The 17,291-nt window shown below is 45.8% G+C and overlaps 1 protein-coding gene and 1 long non-coding RNA gene across 5 annotated transcripts in view; one reads left to right on the top strand and one right to left on the bottom strand.

The window, feature by feature from the left end:
* Nucleotides 1-5,544, bottom strand: part of TRAPPC10 (trafficking protein particle complex subunit 10) — a 52,442-nt gene extending 46,898 nt beyond the window's left edge. The window contains exon 1 of the mRNA XM_064152624.1: nt 5,322-5,544. Within this exon, the coding sequence (XP_064008694.1) occupies nt 5,322-5,412 (91 nt within the window). The 5' untranslated portion in view covers nt 5,413-5,544. The remainder of the gene's footprint in view (nt 1-5,321) is intronic.
* Nucleotides 5,334-13,584, top strand: LOC135180236 (uncharacterized). Of its 4 annotated transcripts, XR_010304339.1 has the most exons (4): nt 5,334-5,849; nt 6,960-7,073; nt 10,133-10,296; nt 11,546-13,584. It is a non-coding gene; the product is annotated as an uncharacterized LOC135180236 (long non-coding RNA). The 4 variants fall into 4 exon arrangements; XR_010304337.1 differs by having other exon boundaries at nt 10,133-13,584; XR_010304338.1 differs by lacking the exon at nt 10,133-10,296 and having other exon boundaries at nt 5,334-6,385.
* The last annotated feature ends 3,707 nt before the right edge of the window (nt 13,585-17,291 follow it).

Raw genomic sequence — 17,291 nt, 5'->3', positions numbered from 1 at the left:
ACAGACACAGCCTACAATTTAAGTGCAAACCAGCTACATAGGGACAAGTTCACCAGAACACTTGGCTAATACGCATGTGCAAGAACATTTTACTGAAGTTCCAAAGACTTTCTCAACTTAAAGTTTCAAATGGGACTCATGAGAAGGAAGCAACATTGTTCAGGTTTCCTAGGAAACTAATCTGCATTGTTTTGAAGATACCAAGTCAACACTGCAAAGAAACTACCCAAGTTCAAGACGCCTGATGCAAAAGCTCAACTTGCCTCTTTAAATGAAAAACAATTAATAGTGCTATAAATAGTATCTCTGCAGCAGTAATAAAGCTAGAAACCAACTCAAAACTGTACCTTTGTAAATGTACAAGGTGTGGTAGCAATGCTACAAACCTGAACTGACAGTTTGCAAAGTAGTGTGCCAGAGCAAGCTGAACCACAGCTGGACAAGGAAACACCCCAGCGGGTTTACAATCCAGTAAGACTGACAACATAAAGATGAGATTCAAACTAGTTTGAAAAGGAGTCATTGCAGCACTCAGTCCTAACTGCCAAGAACAATTTAATACTAACTGCCACCTGGAGAAAATGGGGGAGGGGGGAACCCCAACAAAGGGACAGCATCCTTCTCTGACCATATACTACTTATTTGACACTTACAGAATATGGCTGGTTGCTTGCCTAGAGAAAACATCTCAGAAGTTTTTAGTTAGACAGTTTGCCTGGCTGAATTCTATTGATCTAGACTATTAAAACTAGGAGGTTTTTGTCAGTAATAAATATACCACGAATGGGACAATGCATCTACATACAAACTCTGAGGACATGAACATCAGTGACAAGAACACATTTTCAGTTGGCATCGAACATACAGGCCACGTGGAAGCTGCCATTGTTATCCTGGAGGCCAAAGTCTGTACAGATCTAGAGCCTTGAGTTCAGGAGTAGCCCAATACAGCAAGTAACTGCTGTTACAATACAGCCTAACTTACACACATCTGAGAGCAGAACAATCTTTACTATAGAAGCCTTTCTTGGGTCTGGGGCACAGCCCTATGAGAGGCGGCTCAGGGAGCTGGGGTTGTTCAGCCTGGAGAAGAGGAGGCTCAGGGGGGCACTTCATTGCTGTCTACAACTACCTTAAAGGAGGTTGTGGCCAGGTGGGAGTTGGTCTCTTCTTTCATCCAACCAGTGACAGAACAAGAGGACGAAGTCCCAAGATATGCTACAGGAGGATGTTATGATGAAGTTGTTCACAAAATGAGTGATTGGCCTTTGGAATGGGCTGCCCGGAGAGGTGGTGGAGTCCCTGTCCCTTGAAGTGTTTAAAAAGAGACTGGATGTGGCACTTAGTGCCATGATTTAGTTAATTAGAAAATGTTGGGTCATAGGTTGGACTTGATGATCTCCAAGGTCTATTCCAACTTGATTGACTCTGTGATTCCCTCAGTGTACTGTCAAATTTATTTTGAGTAGATAAAAATATCTGTTTACAAAACATCTTCTGTATGCACAGAATTGAAAAGAAGTTTCATTCCAATCACAGTTTTGTCTTTGGTTCTCTCTTATTAAGAATAAAGCCTACCTGCTAACGGAAGCACTTCATGATACAAATGTTTACCTGACAGAGAGTAATCTAAATCCTGTGGCAAGAGGCAACATTTATTTAAATCATAGAATCATAGAATCAACCAGGTTGGAAGAGACCTCCAAGATCATCCAGTCCAACCTAGCACCCAGCCCTATCCAATCAACTAGACCATGGCACTAAGTGCCTCATCCAATCTTTTCTTGAAGACCCCCCAGGGACGGTGCCTCCACCACCTCCCTGGGCATCCCATTCCAATGCTCAACCTCACTTAACCTTAGCCCTCCATTTATATAACCAAAAACTAGCCATCCCCTCATTTGCATCTGCTAGACAGGCCAGTTATCCCAGACTACTGAAAGTGCCCGAAATCAGCACCCCAAAGCAAAAGGTATGCTGTGTAACAGCTTCTAATATCGGGCCTTTCAATGTGTTTTACAGCAAGCCAATCCCAAGCCAACAGTTCTTTCCCCAGAAAACCAAGCTTCACCTCCTCATATATCACCACTAGCTGTAACACCCAGAAGATGTTTCCTTCAAGTCACACATTTCTGGTGAATCTCCTTGTCTGAAATACTATGGTCCCTAAGTATTCCACTTCTCTGAACAAAGAAATAAAGGAAACTAAACCAGCTAAAACAAAGTATATTTTCTATTAAAAGCAGATGTTTCCATTTTAAAGTAGTAGCATGTCACCCTTACTACAATCTAGTACCTTACTACAACCTGCTAGAGAGGTCTTCTCTGGGTACTTTTGTTCAATTAACATTATTTTCTGAATTATGTGGTCTTGAGCAAGCCATGCTTGTCCATAGCAGTGAGGATATTGCTGTCATGTATGTCCCTAGCCCCAGAGATTGCTGCTTTAGCCCAGAAGCAAGGCATACAAATGATGCCTAACGTTCACATCTTATCTCATTCGTAAGTACACTCCTACCATACTCTGTGGTGATAAGCCCAAAATGTTCCGCAGCCACAAAGTACATTCACTCATTAGTATGAAATTAATATCATTTCCAATATCAGACAACTGGACTTGGCTGAAATCTAACTTAATTCAGTGCTTAGAACTTTGACATTTTCCTTGCACAAAATGGCCAGAGATCTTTTCTGTATTTACCAGTAAAAAAGCAAGTTTGTGGTAAAACTGCATGCCCTTCAATAGGCTGAAAGATATATTACTTATTAAAACCATACAGAAACAGTAAGGACTGGCATACACCAATGCACCCCTTTCAACACATGCACACAGACTCTCCACCTCTGAATGCAGGACAAAGCCAGCAAACCCAGAAAGCAATCCACCACAGCCTGTGCCATAACACCAACAAGCAAGGCAACTAAATCCTACAGTTCTTAGTGATATTTTAAACTTGAAGTGGACTTCCTAAGTCTTGAAGGTGGTGAGCACAGAAGATTCAATACACTAACTTCAGTTTATGAACTGCATCAAAAAAAAAAAAGCCCCAAACAGTAAAAATTTAAGACAGAGAAGGTCCATTTGCAAAATAGCCTGGAAAAAATACACACACACACACAGAGTCCTATAGTTATGAGGTTTCAGTTGGACTTTTGTGTCTAAATATCATTATCAGCCTAAGACACTGGTATCATGCAGGCTAAGATCTCAATCACCAATGCTTACCTTGGAAAGCACACCTGTGAAATAGTTTCTCTACCCCACGCACATAAAACCTTAACAGTGTTTTACTGATCAAGTGCAAATTAAGTAGTTTGTGTCACTGACACTTTTGATTGGTAACAGTCATTGGTTATCTTTCCCTAAAAAGTAAAAAGCAGAATTCCCCAGCCTGACCTGATTCACTTTGGCAACACTCTATGCTGGGTTAGGAACTGGCTGGAGGGCCGGACCCAGAGAGTGGTGGTGAATGGTGCCACATCCAGCTGGCGGCCAGTCACTAGTAGTGTCCCTCAGGGATCTGTGCTGGGCCCCATCCTCTTTAACATCTTCATAGATGATCTGGATGAGGGCATCGAGTCAGTCATCAGCAAGTTTGCAGATGACACTAAGCTGGGGGCAGATGTGGCTGGGTTGGAGAGCAGAAGGGCTCTGCAGCGGGACCTTGACTGCCTGGACAGATGTGCAGAGTCCAATGGGATGGGGTTCAATAGCTCCAAGTGCAGGGTGCTGCACTTTGGCCACAACAACCCCATGCAGAGATACAGGCTGGGGTCGGAGTGGCTGGAGAGCAGCCAGACAGAGAGAGATCTGGGGGTGCTGATTGATACCTGCCTGAACATGAGCCAGCAGTGTGCCCAGGTGGCCAAGAGAGCCAGTGGCATCCTGGCCTGCATCAGGAATGGTGTGGTCAGCAGGAGCAGGGAGGTCATTCTGCCCCTGTACTCTGCTCTGGTTAGACCACACCTTGAGTACTGTGTTCAGTTCTGGGCCCCCCAGTTTAGAAGGGACATTGAGATGCTTGAGCGTGTCCAGAGAAGGGTGACGAGGCTGGTGAGAGGCCTTGAGCACAGCACTACGAGGAGAGGCTGAGGGAGCTGGGATTGGTTAGCCTGGAGGAGGCTCAGGGGTGACCTTATTGCTGTCTACAACTACCTGAGGGGTGGTTGTGGCCAGGAGGAGGTTGCTCTCTTCTCTCAGGTGGCCAGCACCAGAACGAGAGGACACAGCCTCAGGCTGCACCAGGGGAGATTTAGGCTGGAGGTGAGGAGAAAGTTCTTCACTGAGAGAGTCATTGGACACTGGAATGGGCTGCCCGGGGAGGTGGTGGAGTCGCTGTCCCTGGGGCAGTTCAAGGCAAGGTTGGACGTGGCACTTGGTGCCATGGTCTAGCCTTGAGCTCTGTGGTAAAGGGTTGGACTTGATGATCTATGAGGTCTCTTCCAACCCTGATGATACTGTGATACTTTCTCAGTATTACAGAGGGAGCTCACATGCTTGTTTTGTGTGCAACCCACTATACCTGTAAGCACGAGAGCTCCTGTTCTGCATCAAGACCAGCACCCACACGTCCCAGCTGCCTGCCTGTGACACCTGAAAGCGCTAATTCATCACTGAAAGCACACGATCTGGTTTGCTAAATAATCCGCCTGACACGAAACCAAAGCGCAGTAGTTAAATCATAAGGTCAGTGGGAATGCATCAGTGGGGATCTCTCCTCTGAGGATGTCTCAGAGACAGCTGCCCACTGAGGACGTCTTACTTCTCGTCAGTTCTCTGCTGTTGTAAAAGCAAGACTGCACAACGCTCGCTGGCAAGAAGTTTGGGGTTCACGATTTACTGTCGTACCAGAATTTCTTCCCCTAAGCACCTGTAAGCATGGCACTCATTTTCGCTATGTACTACGGCCCTGAAACATACAGGAGCAAACACAAGTTTCTCCACGGCTATTACAAGGTAGGGAAGAAAGCAGTCAAGACGCGAAAACCGCCCTCAGAGCAGCAGGCAGGCGCCGCGGCGCTCAGCCCCGAGGGCCGGCACCCAGCGCTGCGGCCAGCCCGGTCCCTCCAGCGCGGCCACTCTCCGCCTCGCCCCGCTCCCGCATTCCCCGCCCTGGCAGCACCTGGCGCAGCCCCCGCGCTGCTGCACCGCGGGGCCCGCCCGCCGCCGGCACCACGGCTGGACCCCACCCCGGGCCGCCCTTCTCTCGGGCCCGGGGGGGGTGCACTGGGCAGGGTCTGCCGCACCGCTCCGGACGGCTGTTGCTGCCGCGCCCCCTCCCCCCGGCACCGGTCAGTAACGCCCGTCTAGGCGCACTCACAGGTCACGATGGGCTTGTTCTCCATGGTGTAGATCACCGGGGGCTTCTCCCTGCCCTCCTCCTCGGCGGCCGCCGCCGCGGCGGAGTCCATGAGCAGGAGGGGTCCTCAGCCCCGGTTCCCCCGCCCGCTGGGCGCCATGGAAACGCCGCCGCCACCGCTCCCCCTTGCCGGGGGACTGGGACGAACCGCTCCGCCTCGGGGCCTGCTGGCGTGTCCCCCCCACCTCCCCCCACCCCCTTCCCCGCGTCCCCGCAGCGCCGCTCCGGAGGGGAAGGCGGGCGAGCTCATCCGCTTCCTGGATCACCGGCTGAACATTACCGCTTCCGGGGAGCGACGCGGCCCGCCGGCGAGGGGCGACGGCGCCCGGGTGCAGCGCGGCCGCACAAGAGTTAACCTGCAGAGGGGTGAAAGGAAGGGGAAGCGCGGGGCCTGAGGGAAGCCGGGCAGGGGCGGCGGCGGGATGCGCCTGCGCGGAGCCGATGGAGCACAGCCCCTTCCCCGTGGTCCCCGTTCCTCCCCGCGCCAGGGTAAGGGAGTGGCGGCCGGTGAGGCTCGGCCGGGCTTCCAGTCCGCTCGGGGCTCTGGAGTCCTTAGGGCTAGCCTGCAGTGCCGGAAGCGGCAGGTGGCCGAACGGGGAGGCTGCTTGGCTGTCCCCGGCCTGCCACACCTGTCCCCCGCCCGGCGGGAGCCCCAGGGCACTGGGTTGGAGGCTGTCTCTGCAGGGTGTTTCTGAGGTCCGAGAAGGACCCCGGCCTGCCGGTTCACCCGCGTGAACGACACGCATCATTAAATTCATTACAGGACTAATGCATGGGTCTAAGATTTCGTGGGCAGCAGCCTATGGCTTGCGAGGCAGCTGGCTGGGGGAGAGGGGCCTTGCCAGCCTGTGCCATGGCTGAGCAATCCCCGCGTCCGAGGGCAAGGGAGGAGGTGGTGAGCTTTGTGCTGGGCCCCGAAGAAACGGCTTACTGTGACAGATGCTTTGTCAGTTTTTACAAGTGGACTTAAGCATCTGTTCATCAGCTGTGGCAGTGTGGAGACCTACTGCTTCTTTTCTGCCCAGGTAGGGAAAAGGAAAGAAACAGAAGAGGACTGCTTTGAGCTTCATTGACATGGGCTTTTAACGCCTACACACCTCCACTAGTTCAATGGGATCATATTTTCCACTGACTTCAAATACTTTAAGCAGGCTGTTGGTACGCTTTACAGATCATAATGAATCAGGCAATAGGTAGCTGGTCTTATACACATGAAAACCATGGAGAGGAAAGTGTGAGGTGTTGCATGTATGGAGTGTAAGCTGAGAGAGAGGAGGATTTTAGGGAACAGAAAAGAACACAGTGAGTTAAGTGGAGGCGAAGGAGATGCGTGAGCAAAATTGGCTTATGCAAAAGAGGCACAATAGTATGTGTCTTTCCAGAGCAATGCACAGCAGCAAGAGCTGTAAATATGCCCCTTAAAGTTTAACAGCTTATTTGCAAGCTTGTTTTTTTTTTTAATGCATAGAAATACACTATTACATTTGGTCTGGTTAGTTGTATTAAACGTTGGTACTCATAAAACTGACCTTTGCTTTACTGTAGACTGATACCCTATTTGTCTGTCTCTAATCTACTATCCACCTTGGTCATTTGCAGTTTCTTCAGAAGTAAGAACTTAGAGGATTTATTTAGATTTTCTCAAGTGGAAGTAAAAAAAAAGATACAGAAGATCATACAGAAAGGAGTCTACTACTACTTAATACTGCTAGGGTAAGAAATTAAAAACACTGCATGCATGTGTCAAGCCAAATGTACTCTTTAAAAAAAAATCTGTGTATTAATCACAACTCTTTATTGCACTGTGATACTGTTCTGAGGTAGTTTGAGAGTTTAAGTATTTCAAGAAGTCAGTTTGTTCAGTAAAGTAAAATCTTAACCCTATTTCCTAGGCTTAAGATGTGGGGGGATGTTTCTGAAATAATTACATCAACTTTGTACCATGTTTCATCCCATACTGCAGGTGATGCAGTATACTCTGCTGTTTCAATGGTTGTTTCTAATTCTTTGAATATTTTCATCAGCATCTGCACAGAAATTCTCTTTGGCCTTGATTTGGTTGGGAATTAGTTGGCCAAGGCAGGAATTCTAACAATAGAATTATTTCTGTTTTCCTGAAAAGCCCTGCCCCCAGACTACACACAGAACTACTTAAGGTTTATTTACATTTCAAGGTATTGGGTGCATGAAACTTTTCCCTAGTCATATTAGAAAACCAGAATTGTATCTCCACTGTGAATGATGAATCAGTGAGAGAGGAGGAGATGAACTTAAGGTAGGTTACAGCCAGACACAGCCTGTGCAAATGCTTCTCATAAACATCAGCATTGCTATTACAGCAGCAGGCTCAGTGCTCATGTAGGTCATGACTGGGACAGGTCTTGGCTTTGAGGTGTAGCATAAAGGAGCAGATTAGTCTAGGAGGCACCTGTAGGACAGGATGAAAAGACTGCGTATGTTTATAGACCAAAAAGAGTTTTCTGACTTCCAGGTCTGTGTCCACCTCAGCTTCCTCTGAGTTTCAGGTTGATGGGGCAGAAGTGTAAATTAGACTTAGACATCTCTACATCCAATAGTCACTGCCCATCAGGCAATCCCTTAGTATATCATTAATCATATTACATGGCTTTTGGGAACTCTCCATCCTGAAAGACAAATGATGTCTGACTTGAAAGGTGATGATTGTTTCAAAGAGGAAGAAGTATTGTTTCAGATGTGTATATTGTATGGTGGTAAATGTAAACAATGAAAGGATGTCCTGGATTAATACAGCCCACTCTCAGAAGGCCTTCTCTCCTCAAACAAGACAGGGGGGAAAGTAACACAAAACCCCTCTGCATTGAGATAAGGAGTTTTACTGAAATGGGATCGTACAGTGCAGTCACCTTAGTCTATCTGCAGCAAACTTGAAGCAGAAAGCAAAAGCAGTAGCAGTAGCCAGTGATAAAATGTTTCCACCCACCTAAGCATGCAGAAAACAGCTCAGCAGAAAAGACCAACACCCTGAAAAGTAGAAACTGGAAGCAGCAGCTGGAACAGGAAGCCTCGCATGGTACAATCTGAACTTCAGGTCCATACCAGGACAACCCTTGTTGAAAGTCTTTCAGATATTTAAGAAGGAAAAACAATGGAAAGCAGTAAAATGGTGTCCCTTAATTGCCTTATGTTTTGATGGAATGTCCATTGCAGAAGGAAATCCACATTTGAAAATCTTCCTGTTGAGTTTGAGGATATGAACTGCCATTTTTTTGGGAGGCAGAGAAGAAGAGAAGAGAAACCAAGAGAGAAAGGTGTTGAGGAAGGGAAATGATTCCCACCAGGCAAGGGTGTGATAGGAAGAAAACAAAATTCCTTTGCCAGGTTTTGATCAGGATGAAGACAAACCCAGTGGCATCCACACTGTGATTTGATTCTCTCTTGGAAGTTTTGTCTGACACCTGGTAGTCTTTAAGATAATAGAGCCCAAGAGGTATCATGGTGAATCCCAGGGTCCCAGAATTTGCTATGCAGTAACAGTCATGCATGTAAAATTCCTTGCTGCCTCTAACCCACATATCCCAGCATTCAACATTTGATGACCTGCAAATAAGTTTCTTCCTGGAAAAGCGTATCTTTACACCTGACCACACTGTAAGAGTTCCTTTTCATGTAGTGTGTTGATCCTGGCCAGCAGCCACCCAACGGGACAGTGGGAGAAAAGAGGGAGGATAAAAGTGAGAAAAAATGTGGCTTGAGATAACAACAGTTTAGTAGGAAATTGCTCACTACCTCTCACAAGCTGACCAGTGCCCCTCTGAACAGCAGCCACCCTGGAAGTCAGAAATCTCCCATCTTCTTCCTCTACCCTTGTTTTCACTGCTGATAATGACATGCTATTATGTGGTACGGAACAATGCTTTGGCATATTGGGGCTGGCTGGCTGAGTTCCCTCCCATTCTCTTGCCCACCACAACCTACTCACTGGAGAAGAGTGTGGAAAAGAAAATCTTTGATGCTGTAGAAGCTCTATCCAGCAACAGCCAAAACTTCAGCATGTCATCTACACCATTTTAGCCACGAGTTCAATACACACAGTGCTAACTCCATCCCACCCACAGCCAGTGTAACACTGAAATCTTTTAGAATTATTATTATGCCAACTTTCAGTGAAAGGAGGCTCTTGAAAATGTATTCCTAGAATTTTCTAATGTAGGCACAAAAATTAGTACCAGTTACACTGTGCCCAACTTTGCTTGTTTTCACAACTAAGTTACTAACAGATTGGGTTTGTTTCCCTGAGGCAGCTCAGTGTGGAATTGTGCAATTAATATTCATGTAGTAATACCCTGACTTTGACATACTATCCCCACTACTTAAAACAGAGCCTGTAGGCAGATGAAAAGTTCTGGTTGAAATGGCAGGAGATTACATATCTTACATTTTGGTAAAACTTCAATCCTGTCCAGCCTGAAAATGGTTACAGAAAAGAAACTTCATAGGCAGAATGACTACTTGAATGTTCATTTTCATCATTACTTGGACAGTAGCAAAGCTTGGAATGAAAAGTTCAGAATGAATTTCTATAGAAAGCCTCTTTTTTCAAGGTGGGCATCAAGGAAAAGACTTTGGAGTCCTGTTGGACGGTGAGCTATCCATGGGACAGCAGTGTGCTTTTGTGGCCAAGAGGGCCAACTGCATCCTGGGGCGCACTAAGAAAAGTGTGTAGAGCAGGTCTAGGGAGGTTCCTATCCCCCTTTACTCTGCTGATACCACACCTGGAATACTGTGTCCAGTTTTGGACTTCCCAGTTCAAGAGAGAGACAGGGATCTTCTGGAGAGAGTCCAGTGGAGAGCCACAAGGATGACTGCAGGACTTGCACATCTCTCCTGTGAAGTAAGACTGAGAGGCCTGGGGCTGTTTAGAAGATAAGGCCGAGAAGGGATCTTATCAACATCTGTAAGTACCTGAGGGGTGGGTGTCAAGATGAAGGTGTTGGTCTCTTTTTGGTCATACACAGTGATAGGACAAGGAACAACATGTACAAGCTGTAGCACAGGAGGTTCCACCTCAACACGAGTAGATAGTTCTTTACAGTGAGGGCAATGAAACACTGGAACAGGCTGCACAGAGGTGTTGTGGAGTCTCCTCTGGACACTTTCAAAATCTGCTTGGATGCATTCCTGTGCAGCCTGCCCTGGCCAGAGGGTTTGGATGCAATGATCTCTGGAGGTGCCTTCCAACCCTTAACATTCTGTGATTCTGTCAATTTTCCCAACAATGTTATAAATTCTTGTAGGGATTTCTCACCTTTGATACTTCTGGTAACTAGTATTTTGGGAGAAAGAGATCATGAAGTTCATGGACTTTCACTAGGATGGCCTGCAGTTGCTCTTCTCATTCACACTGTACAGCATTTGGTATTAAACAGAAAAATCTACTTAACTAATTGTGACTAAGTTTTACAGAAGCACAGGAGGAAACCTTATCCCCAAAGACAAATTGTTCAAGGAGTCAGATATAGAAGAAAATACATAGTTTATGTTTTCATTTCAATATGGAGACAGCAGCTAGAAGACTGGCACTGGAATAGGCTGCCCAGGGAAGTGGTGGAGTCACCATCCCTGGAGGTGTTCAAGCAAAGGCTGGATGAGACACTTAGTGCTATGGTCTGGTTGATTGGATAGGGCTGGGGGATAGGTTGGACTGGTTGATCTTGGAGGTCTCTTCCAACCTGGTTGATTCTATGAATTTGCATGTGAAAACAAGTAAAAACTATGCTGGAAGCACACTTCTCTTTGTGACATTGCTGGGTTGTAATGAATAAAACATTTCTGCATGCAGTCATTTGGTTATTTTTAACTGAATGAATTTTCATAGGAAAATCTGGTTTTAATTAACTGATTTAATTAATTCAGGTCCACCTGCAGAAACACAGGAGGAGAAAAAAGTTATGATTTTTACATATTGGAGCATAATAATTTTGTAAAGTAAATGCTGGGTTTCAAAAGTAACACTTTAAAAGGCATCTTGGCTTCTTAAATTAGTGTGTCAGCCACACATCCTAAGCTCTATGTAATTTTTGCTTTTTATTTCACGTTCTTGCAAAAGAATCATTGGCTGAAACTCACTGAAAAGCAACAAAACTAGCATAGGGAGCCCACTTGCATATCATCTCTATTCAAGAGCATTTTCATCCCATCCACAGATTCCTGTCTGTATTTCTGCAGCAGAAAATGCTGTGTTGTGTGAACTGCCCCTCGTCACCAGAGTTATGAAAAGAGGGAATGCACAGAAAGTGACAGTAAACATGCTGAAGAAATGCATTCTGTCCTTATTCTGAAGCCCCTGAATGACCACCAAGGCATACCAGAAGGACAAGGTTGAAATGTGGGATCAGAAACCTTCAAGAAGGGTCAGGAAAAACTAACAGCCTAAAGAAATGGAGAGAAAAGAGAAATCATTTAAGGAAGGCATCTGCAGAAAAACTGGTCAAGGCAGAGCAGCTGGAGCAAGGAGGTGAGGTCCTGGCCTGGGAGGGAGGTTCAGCAGCATGCTGCATCTCTGATGTAATCTTTGCAACACCAGTCTTTATCTTCTGGGACTCAAAGAAATCTCTGTTCATGGCAATGCCTCTTTCTAGCACTCCCCACGAGTGGCTTTCCTCCTCTTCCAAATGGCATGATTTGCTCTTTTCAACTACCTGAAGGGAGGTTAGAGTGAAGATGAGGCCAGTCTCTTCTTGATGACAAGCAACAGAACTAGAGGAAATGGTTACAAGCTGTCTCAAGGCAGGTCCAGGATGGATATCAGGAAATATTTCTTCACAGAAAAGGTTGTCAAACATTGGAATGGTCTGCCCAGAGCAGTGGAGTCACCATGCCTGGGGATATGTGGGCCTGGTGCTTAGGGACATGGTTTAGTGTTGACTCTTAGTGCTGAATCAAGGGTGTGGCTGGATGAACTTTGCGGTCTCTTCCAACCAGATATTCTGTGAATAACTCTCAAAAATCCTACTGCTCTTGAGAAAATGCTACTAAAAGGCAGCGTATTTGAGATACCAGGGGTAGCTTCACCTTGCAGACGTGAGAAGAAAGGCATTTGAACTCACAAATCAAGTGCTGAGCATGATACATGTACACTTACTGAGTTTAGTAAAGAGGAACATTTTAAAGTGTGAAGAAAAGGGATCTTATTTCTCGTTCATCTGAAAAGTTAACACTGTCCCAAGAGAACAGGCAGAAGCACAGAAAGTTAAGAATTTGAATGCTAGATGTACTTTAGAGGTAAGACAGCACCACAGGATGTCTCCAAGCACAACTCAAGTACAGAGCCTTTGGTACTACTGCTAGCAGGGTGACTGCATTGCCAGATATGTGCAACTGATGTCATGGCCAGTCATGAGGGCTTAGAGGGACCACGATTTATTTAACCTGTGTCAGTCAGAAAGCTCTCTGATCACAGCTTGGGAGGTAAATCACCATTACTTAAGTTGTTTTAACAGGTATACACTGCAGTCCATGCACCAGCACACTCCCAGCTGGGGACAGTACAGGCTGGACAAAAGACAACCCTTTTCTTCAGCATACATTTGTGACTGGTAATTTTTACTTCACAGTATCACAGTATCACCAAGGTTGGAAGAGACCTCTACTTGATATACTATTCCAAACATAAATGTGTGTTCATTTCTAGAAGTTACTTTACAAAACACATTACAGGATTTATTAATAAAATTAACCTTTACCAATTAATTATGGGTTTTACGTAACAAAGAACTACTCTGTTACAGTATGTTACTTGTCTTCATTTATCTTCCTGCTTAAGCTTCTGAAGAGGGTGGGTGAAATTGGTAAGAGCTAGACCATAACATTTCCAATTTCATTTTCTAGGCAATAAGGATTTCTGTTTGTCCATCACAGCAGCCCAAAGATGAGCTCACATGTCCAAGGTATAATTAAAAACTGATGGGAAAAAGAAAGGAGGGAATCTTAAACAGAGTTCCAGTATTATTTAAATACTCTTCTCTGAGTTCATCAAGGGAACTCTCATTTCAAAATTAGCATGTCAGGAGTTAGTAGTTATTAAATTGAAACACTATTAATTAAAATTGAGATTCCCTTGCAAATATATGGTAGGCAGGTCCTCCCTGGGTAGCAAAATGGGAAAGTACTACAATAATGAAGTTTGAAGAAGAAACTCAGGTGGTCATGACAGTAAGCCTGAAAATAAATATGCAAATAAGAATCCTTCACTTCAGAGTCCTTCCTTTTTTGTGTGCTCTGAATCAGTAGAATTGCATTCTGCGCTGACATGATGGAGTGGGTCCAGGGGAGGGCCATGAAAACGATGAGGGGATTGAAACACCTCTGCTGAGGACAAGCTGAGGGATCTAGGGTTGTTCAGCCTGGAGAAGAGAAGGCTCCAGGGAAACCTAATAGCAGCCTTCCAGTACCTGAAGGGGGCCTACAAGAAGGATGGAGAGAAACTGTTTACAAAGGCCTGCAGTGATAGGATGAGGGGCAATGGCCTTGAACTAGAGAAGAGTAAACTTAGATTGGATGTTAGGAACAGGTTCTTTACTATGAGGGTGGTGGAACACTGGAACAGGTTGCCAGGGAAGTGGTTGAGGCCACAACCTTGAAGATACTCAAGGCTTGATAGGGCTCTAGGCAGCCTGGTCTAGTTGAGGATGCCCTCGGTGACTGTGGAGTGTGGGGAGGGGATTGGACTTGATGACCTTTGGAGGTCTCTTCCAGCCCAGACTATTGTATGACAGGCATAACCAAACTCATCATCTTCAGTTTGGATGGAGAGAGGACAGTTTTACATGTGCATTGGAATGCAGTGCAGTTACAAAGACATGAGAAGTTGTCATGCATGGAACCAGGGATGGAGCGTGGCTTTCGGTGTCTGAAGAATTCACAGGAGAGAAGCCCACAAGGAGAAGACTTAGTTTCTTACACCACATGATAAGATGCTCCATTAGCAATAGCCTTCAGTTCTGCAGAAAGACCATCAAAGCAGTACCCCTCCGAGGCTTAAACTGACATTTGCCACCTCTTGGTTTCAGTTATGTGTGATTTCACAGAGCAGAAGGAGGACAAGGCAATCAGAGACACAACAGTACTGTATGTTTTGAGGTCACAGAGCCATCCAGGCAGCACAGGCTGTTTCTGCGACAAGTTCCTATTTCAGGGTTTGATCCTATTAGACATCGGTGCTCTTAGTAATAAAGCTATTAAGGCATCTGTAAACCAAAATATATCATTGACAGGAGAGAAAGGACAATGAGATCTTTTCTAAATTCTTGTTCTGATCACCACTGTCCACCAAAAAATAAGGCAATAAATACTTCTAATGGATATTGATACTTTTAATACCCTGTTAGTCTTTCTCAGCTGTATCTGAACATGCAAAGGCACTGTGAACTGTGGGAATGAAGGTCAAATGCTCACACATTGCCTGTTATCATTCCCTCTTGCATTGCTTTCTCACAGTGCCCTAAGCACCAAACTAAAGCTGAGTAAGACTACGTTTAAGCCCCCATGCCAAATAAGTTGTTGGTAAATGAGAACAGGTTTCCTCTTGCTAGTGGAAGGTTACAATTCTGGTTTTGTAAAGGTACTACAAGATATTATGGTATTTTGTTTCACATACTGAGTGGGAGTGGGTGCTGTTTGTCACAGGTTGCACACCAACTGCTCAACTTTGGAAAAGCCACCCTCCTGCTGGGTGGAGGAGCAGATCTCTCTATGCCTGGGGGAGAGCCAGAGAGGAAAATCTGGGTGCACTGACAGTTTGGGTGCCACTTCTGAATCCACGCTGAGATCTCAGGAAGCCAAACGAATTAAACACTTGACTCCCTCAGACCGAAAAGGAAGCCACAGGCCTAATCCTATTAGTGCCTGTGAAATTCCCAGACCAAGTGTTAGCTCCAGAAGTTGCTCCACTGAGAGATCCCTTTGAGAGCAAGAAAAAAAAAGCCTTACTGCTTCTATGCAATTTGTTCTCTCTAACCACGTTATTGCATGGGAGTTAACTACAATAATTTATGTTCCATTATATGAGGTACTTAATTTAGATAGGCCAACTGCCTTCTTGTATGGGTGCCAGGAAAAAAAAACAACTTTGCAGGCTGTGGCTCTGGGCTGGGGGTGGTGGTGGGATGTTACTTGTTTCTTCCCATTGGACAGGGAGCTAAGCCTGGTCTGGGCAAAAGAGTTTTACTCCACGGCACACCATCATGTGTCTTGTCCACACACAGCTGAAGAATATCCAGAAGCCCTTTCAGAAGCATTTCTTTGTGGATTGAGGGCTTTTCCATCTTTCAGTGAGCCACTATTAATCAAATACCAAATATGGCATCTGCTAAGTAAACTCTCTTATGTTCAGTTGGTGAGTGTTGCTCCAAACCTGCCTGCTGGCAGAGGGAACAATGCTTCCCCAGGCTTCTGGCAGAACATGCCACTGTAACTCCAATAAATAGTCTGTACTGAAAACCTTCCATTTCTTAGAAAGAGAAAAAAGTTAACAGAGACTTTTAAAATACAAGAGACTTGGAATAACACTTTGTAAACAATGGGAATTGGGCAGTGTAGTGGGGCACTGCAAATCCCTTCTTCTTTCACCCCCATCTCTGGAGGTTTGAATGGAGGCAGAGGGCAGCCTGAAACTGCTTTACTCACCACACCTTGCAGGCTTGAAAGGAGAACAGCAAAAGATGCCCTTTCCACAGGTGTACTGATTCATGGGAAAGCCCCTGCTGGAATCGGCTGGTGAGTGGCTGGATTCTTCGCACCCAACGTGCACATGAGAACAGACACACTGGCTAGGAAGATTATAAACAGAGTGAGGAAAGAAGCGCGTGCAGTTCCTGCTTCCACACCCCTCTGTGCAGTTCTGCTCTAGTACCGCTCTTGCACAGTTCACTCCGCTCCCCCACAAGTGTCTCTATTCGAGAGAGAGCTGCCAGTGGCACCGGGACCTGGCTTCACTTTGGACCACTGCATCCTGGCTTCCTGCTGGAAGGACCCTGTCTCTGTCTCCGCTGTGAACTCTTCTTCCTTGCACTAAGACAGCGCCTCTCCAGTCTTTGCCTCATGGAAGCTGTGTCTGCAGACATTCTGCCAGGCTTTATTGACATTGGACTTAATGCCACATGCATTCATGACTGCATTATAGCTTGCAGTTTCAGAGGCTGCTGCAGAGATTCAGCAGGGACCGTCTCTAAATTCCTATTTCACCTCTGTGACTAAAATTTCCTGTTGCCTAGGCTCTCTGATCAGCCTGATTCACAAGTGGGGTAAAGCTGTCTTGCAGCTTAGCCTTTTCTACTCTCTGGCTTTCCTCTGACTTTGCCCATAAGCATCCTTGTGAAGCTGTAGATAAAATTTAACGAGTTTTTGTATATAGTTTAGGGACAGGGCTTTTGGGGAAAATAACTCTATTTTTGTAATTCCTGCCTTGTCAATTAATCCCTAACCAAAGCAGGCAGTTATGTGCCAAGTGCAACACAAGAGACACAAAGCAGCAAAACAGGGTAACAGACCTAACAACAGGAGAGAGCTTGGTCTGTCCATTCAGATATTTTCCTTATGCCTCATTTTTGTGCAACCACTTACAGGAGTGCCTTACTGCTGAACAAATGCCCACCTGTGCATAACACAAGTTAGCTTCCTTTGCTCATTTGCAGAAGTTGTGTGAAGCAAAGAGTAATTGCAATGGGAAGGATTTCCTGGATTTCCCCCTGGCAAGCCTCAGGAGATCAGCTCAGTTGTGGCACAGTGGACTCCACTTTTGCAACCTGCACTTCAGCTTTGCTGTACATGGTGCAGAAGACAGTAGCTGTTAAGTCTGCAGTCCTCATCTACTGTTCTCACTTGCCTTCAAAGAGGTTAAGTGTAACTCTGTCAGCAGTGTGGGACAATCTTCTGGCTGCTGATCCCTAAGGA

Source organism: Pogoniulus pusillus, chromosome 12 (assembly GCF_015220805.1).
Source record: "Pogoniulus pusillus isolate bPogPus1 chromosome 12, bPogPus1.pri, whole genome shotgun sequence".
NCBI lineage: Eukaryota > Metazoa > Chordata > Aves > Piciformes > Lybiidae > Pogoniulus > Pogoniulus pusillus.
The sequence above is the reverse complement of the archived record's forward strand: the minus strand, read 5'-3'. Positions and strand labels throughout refer to the sequence as shown.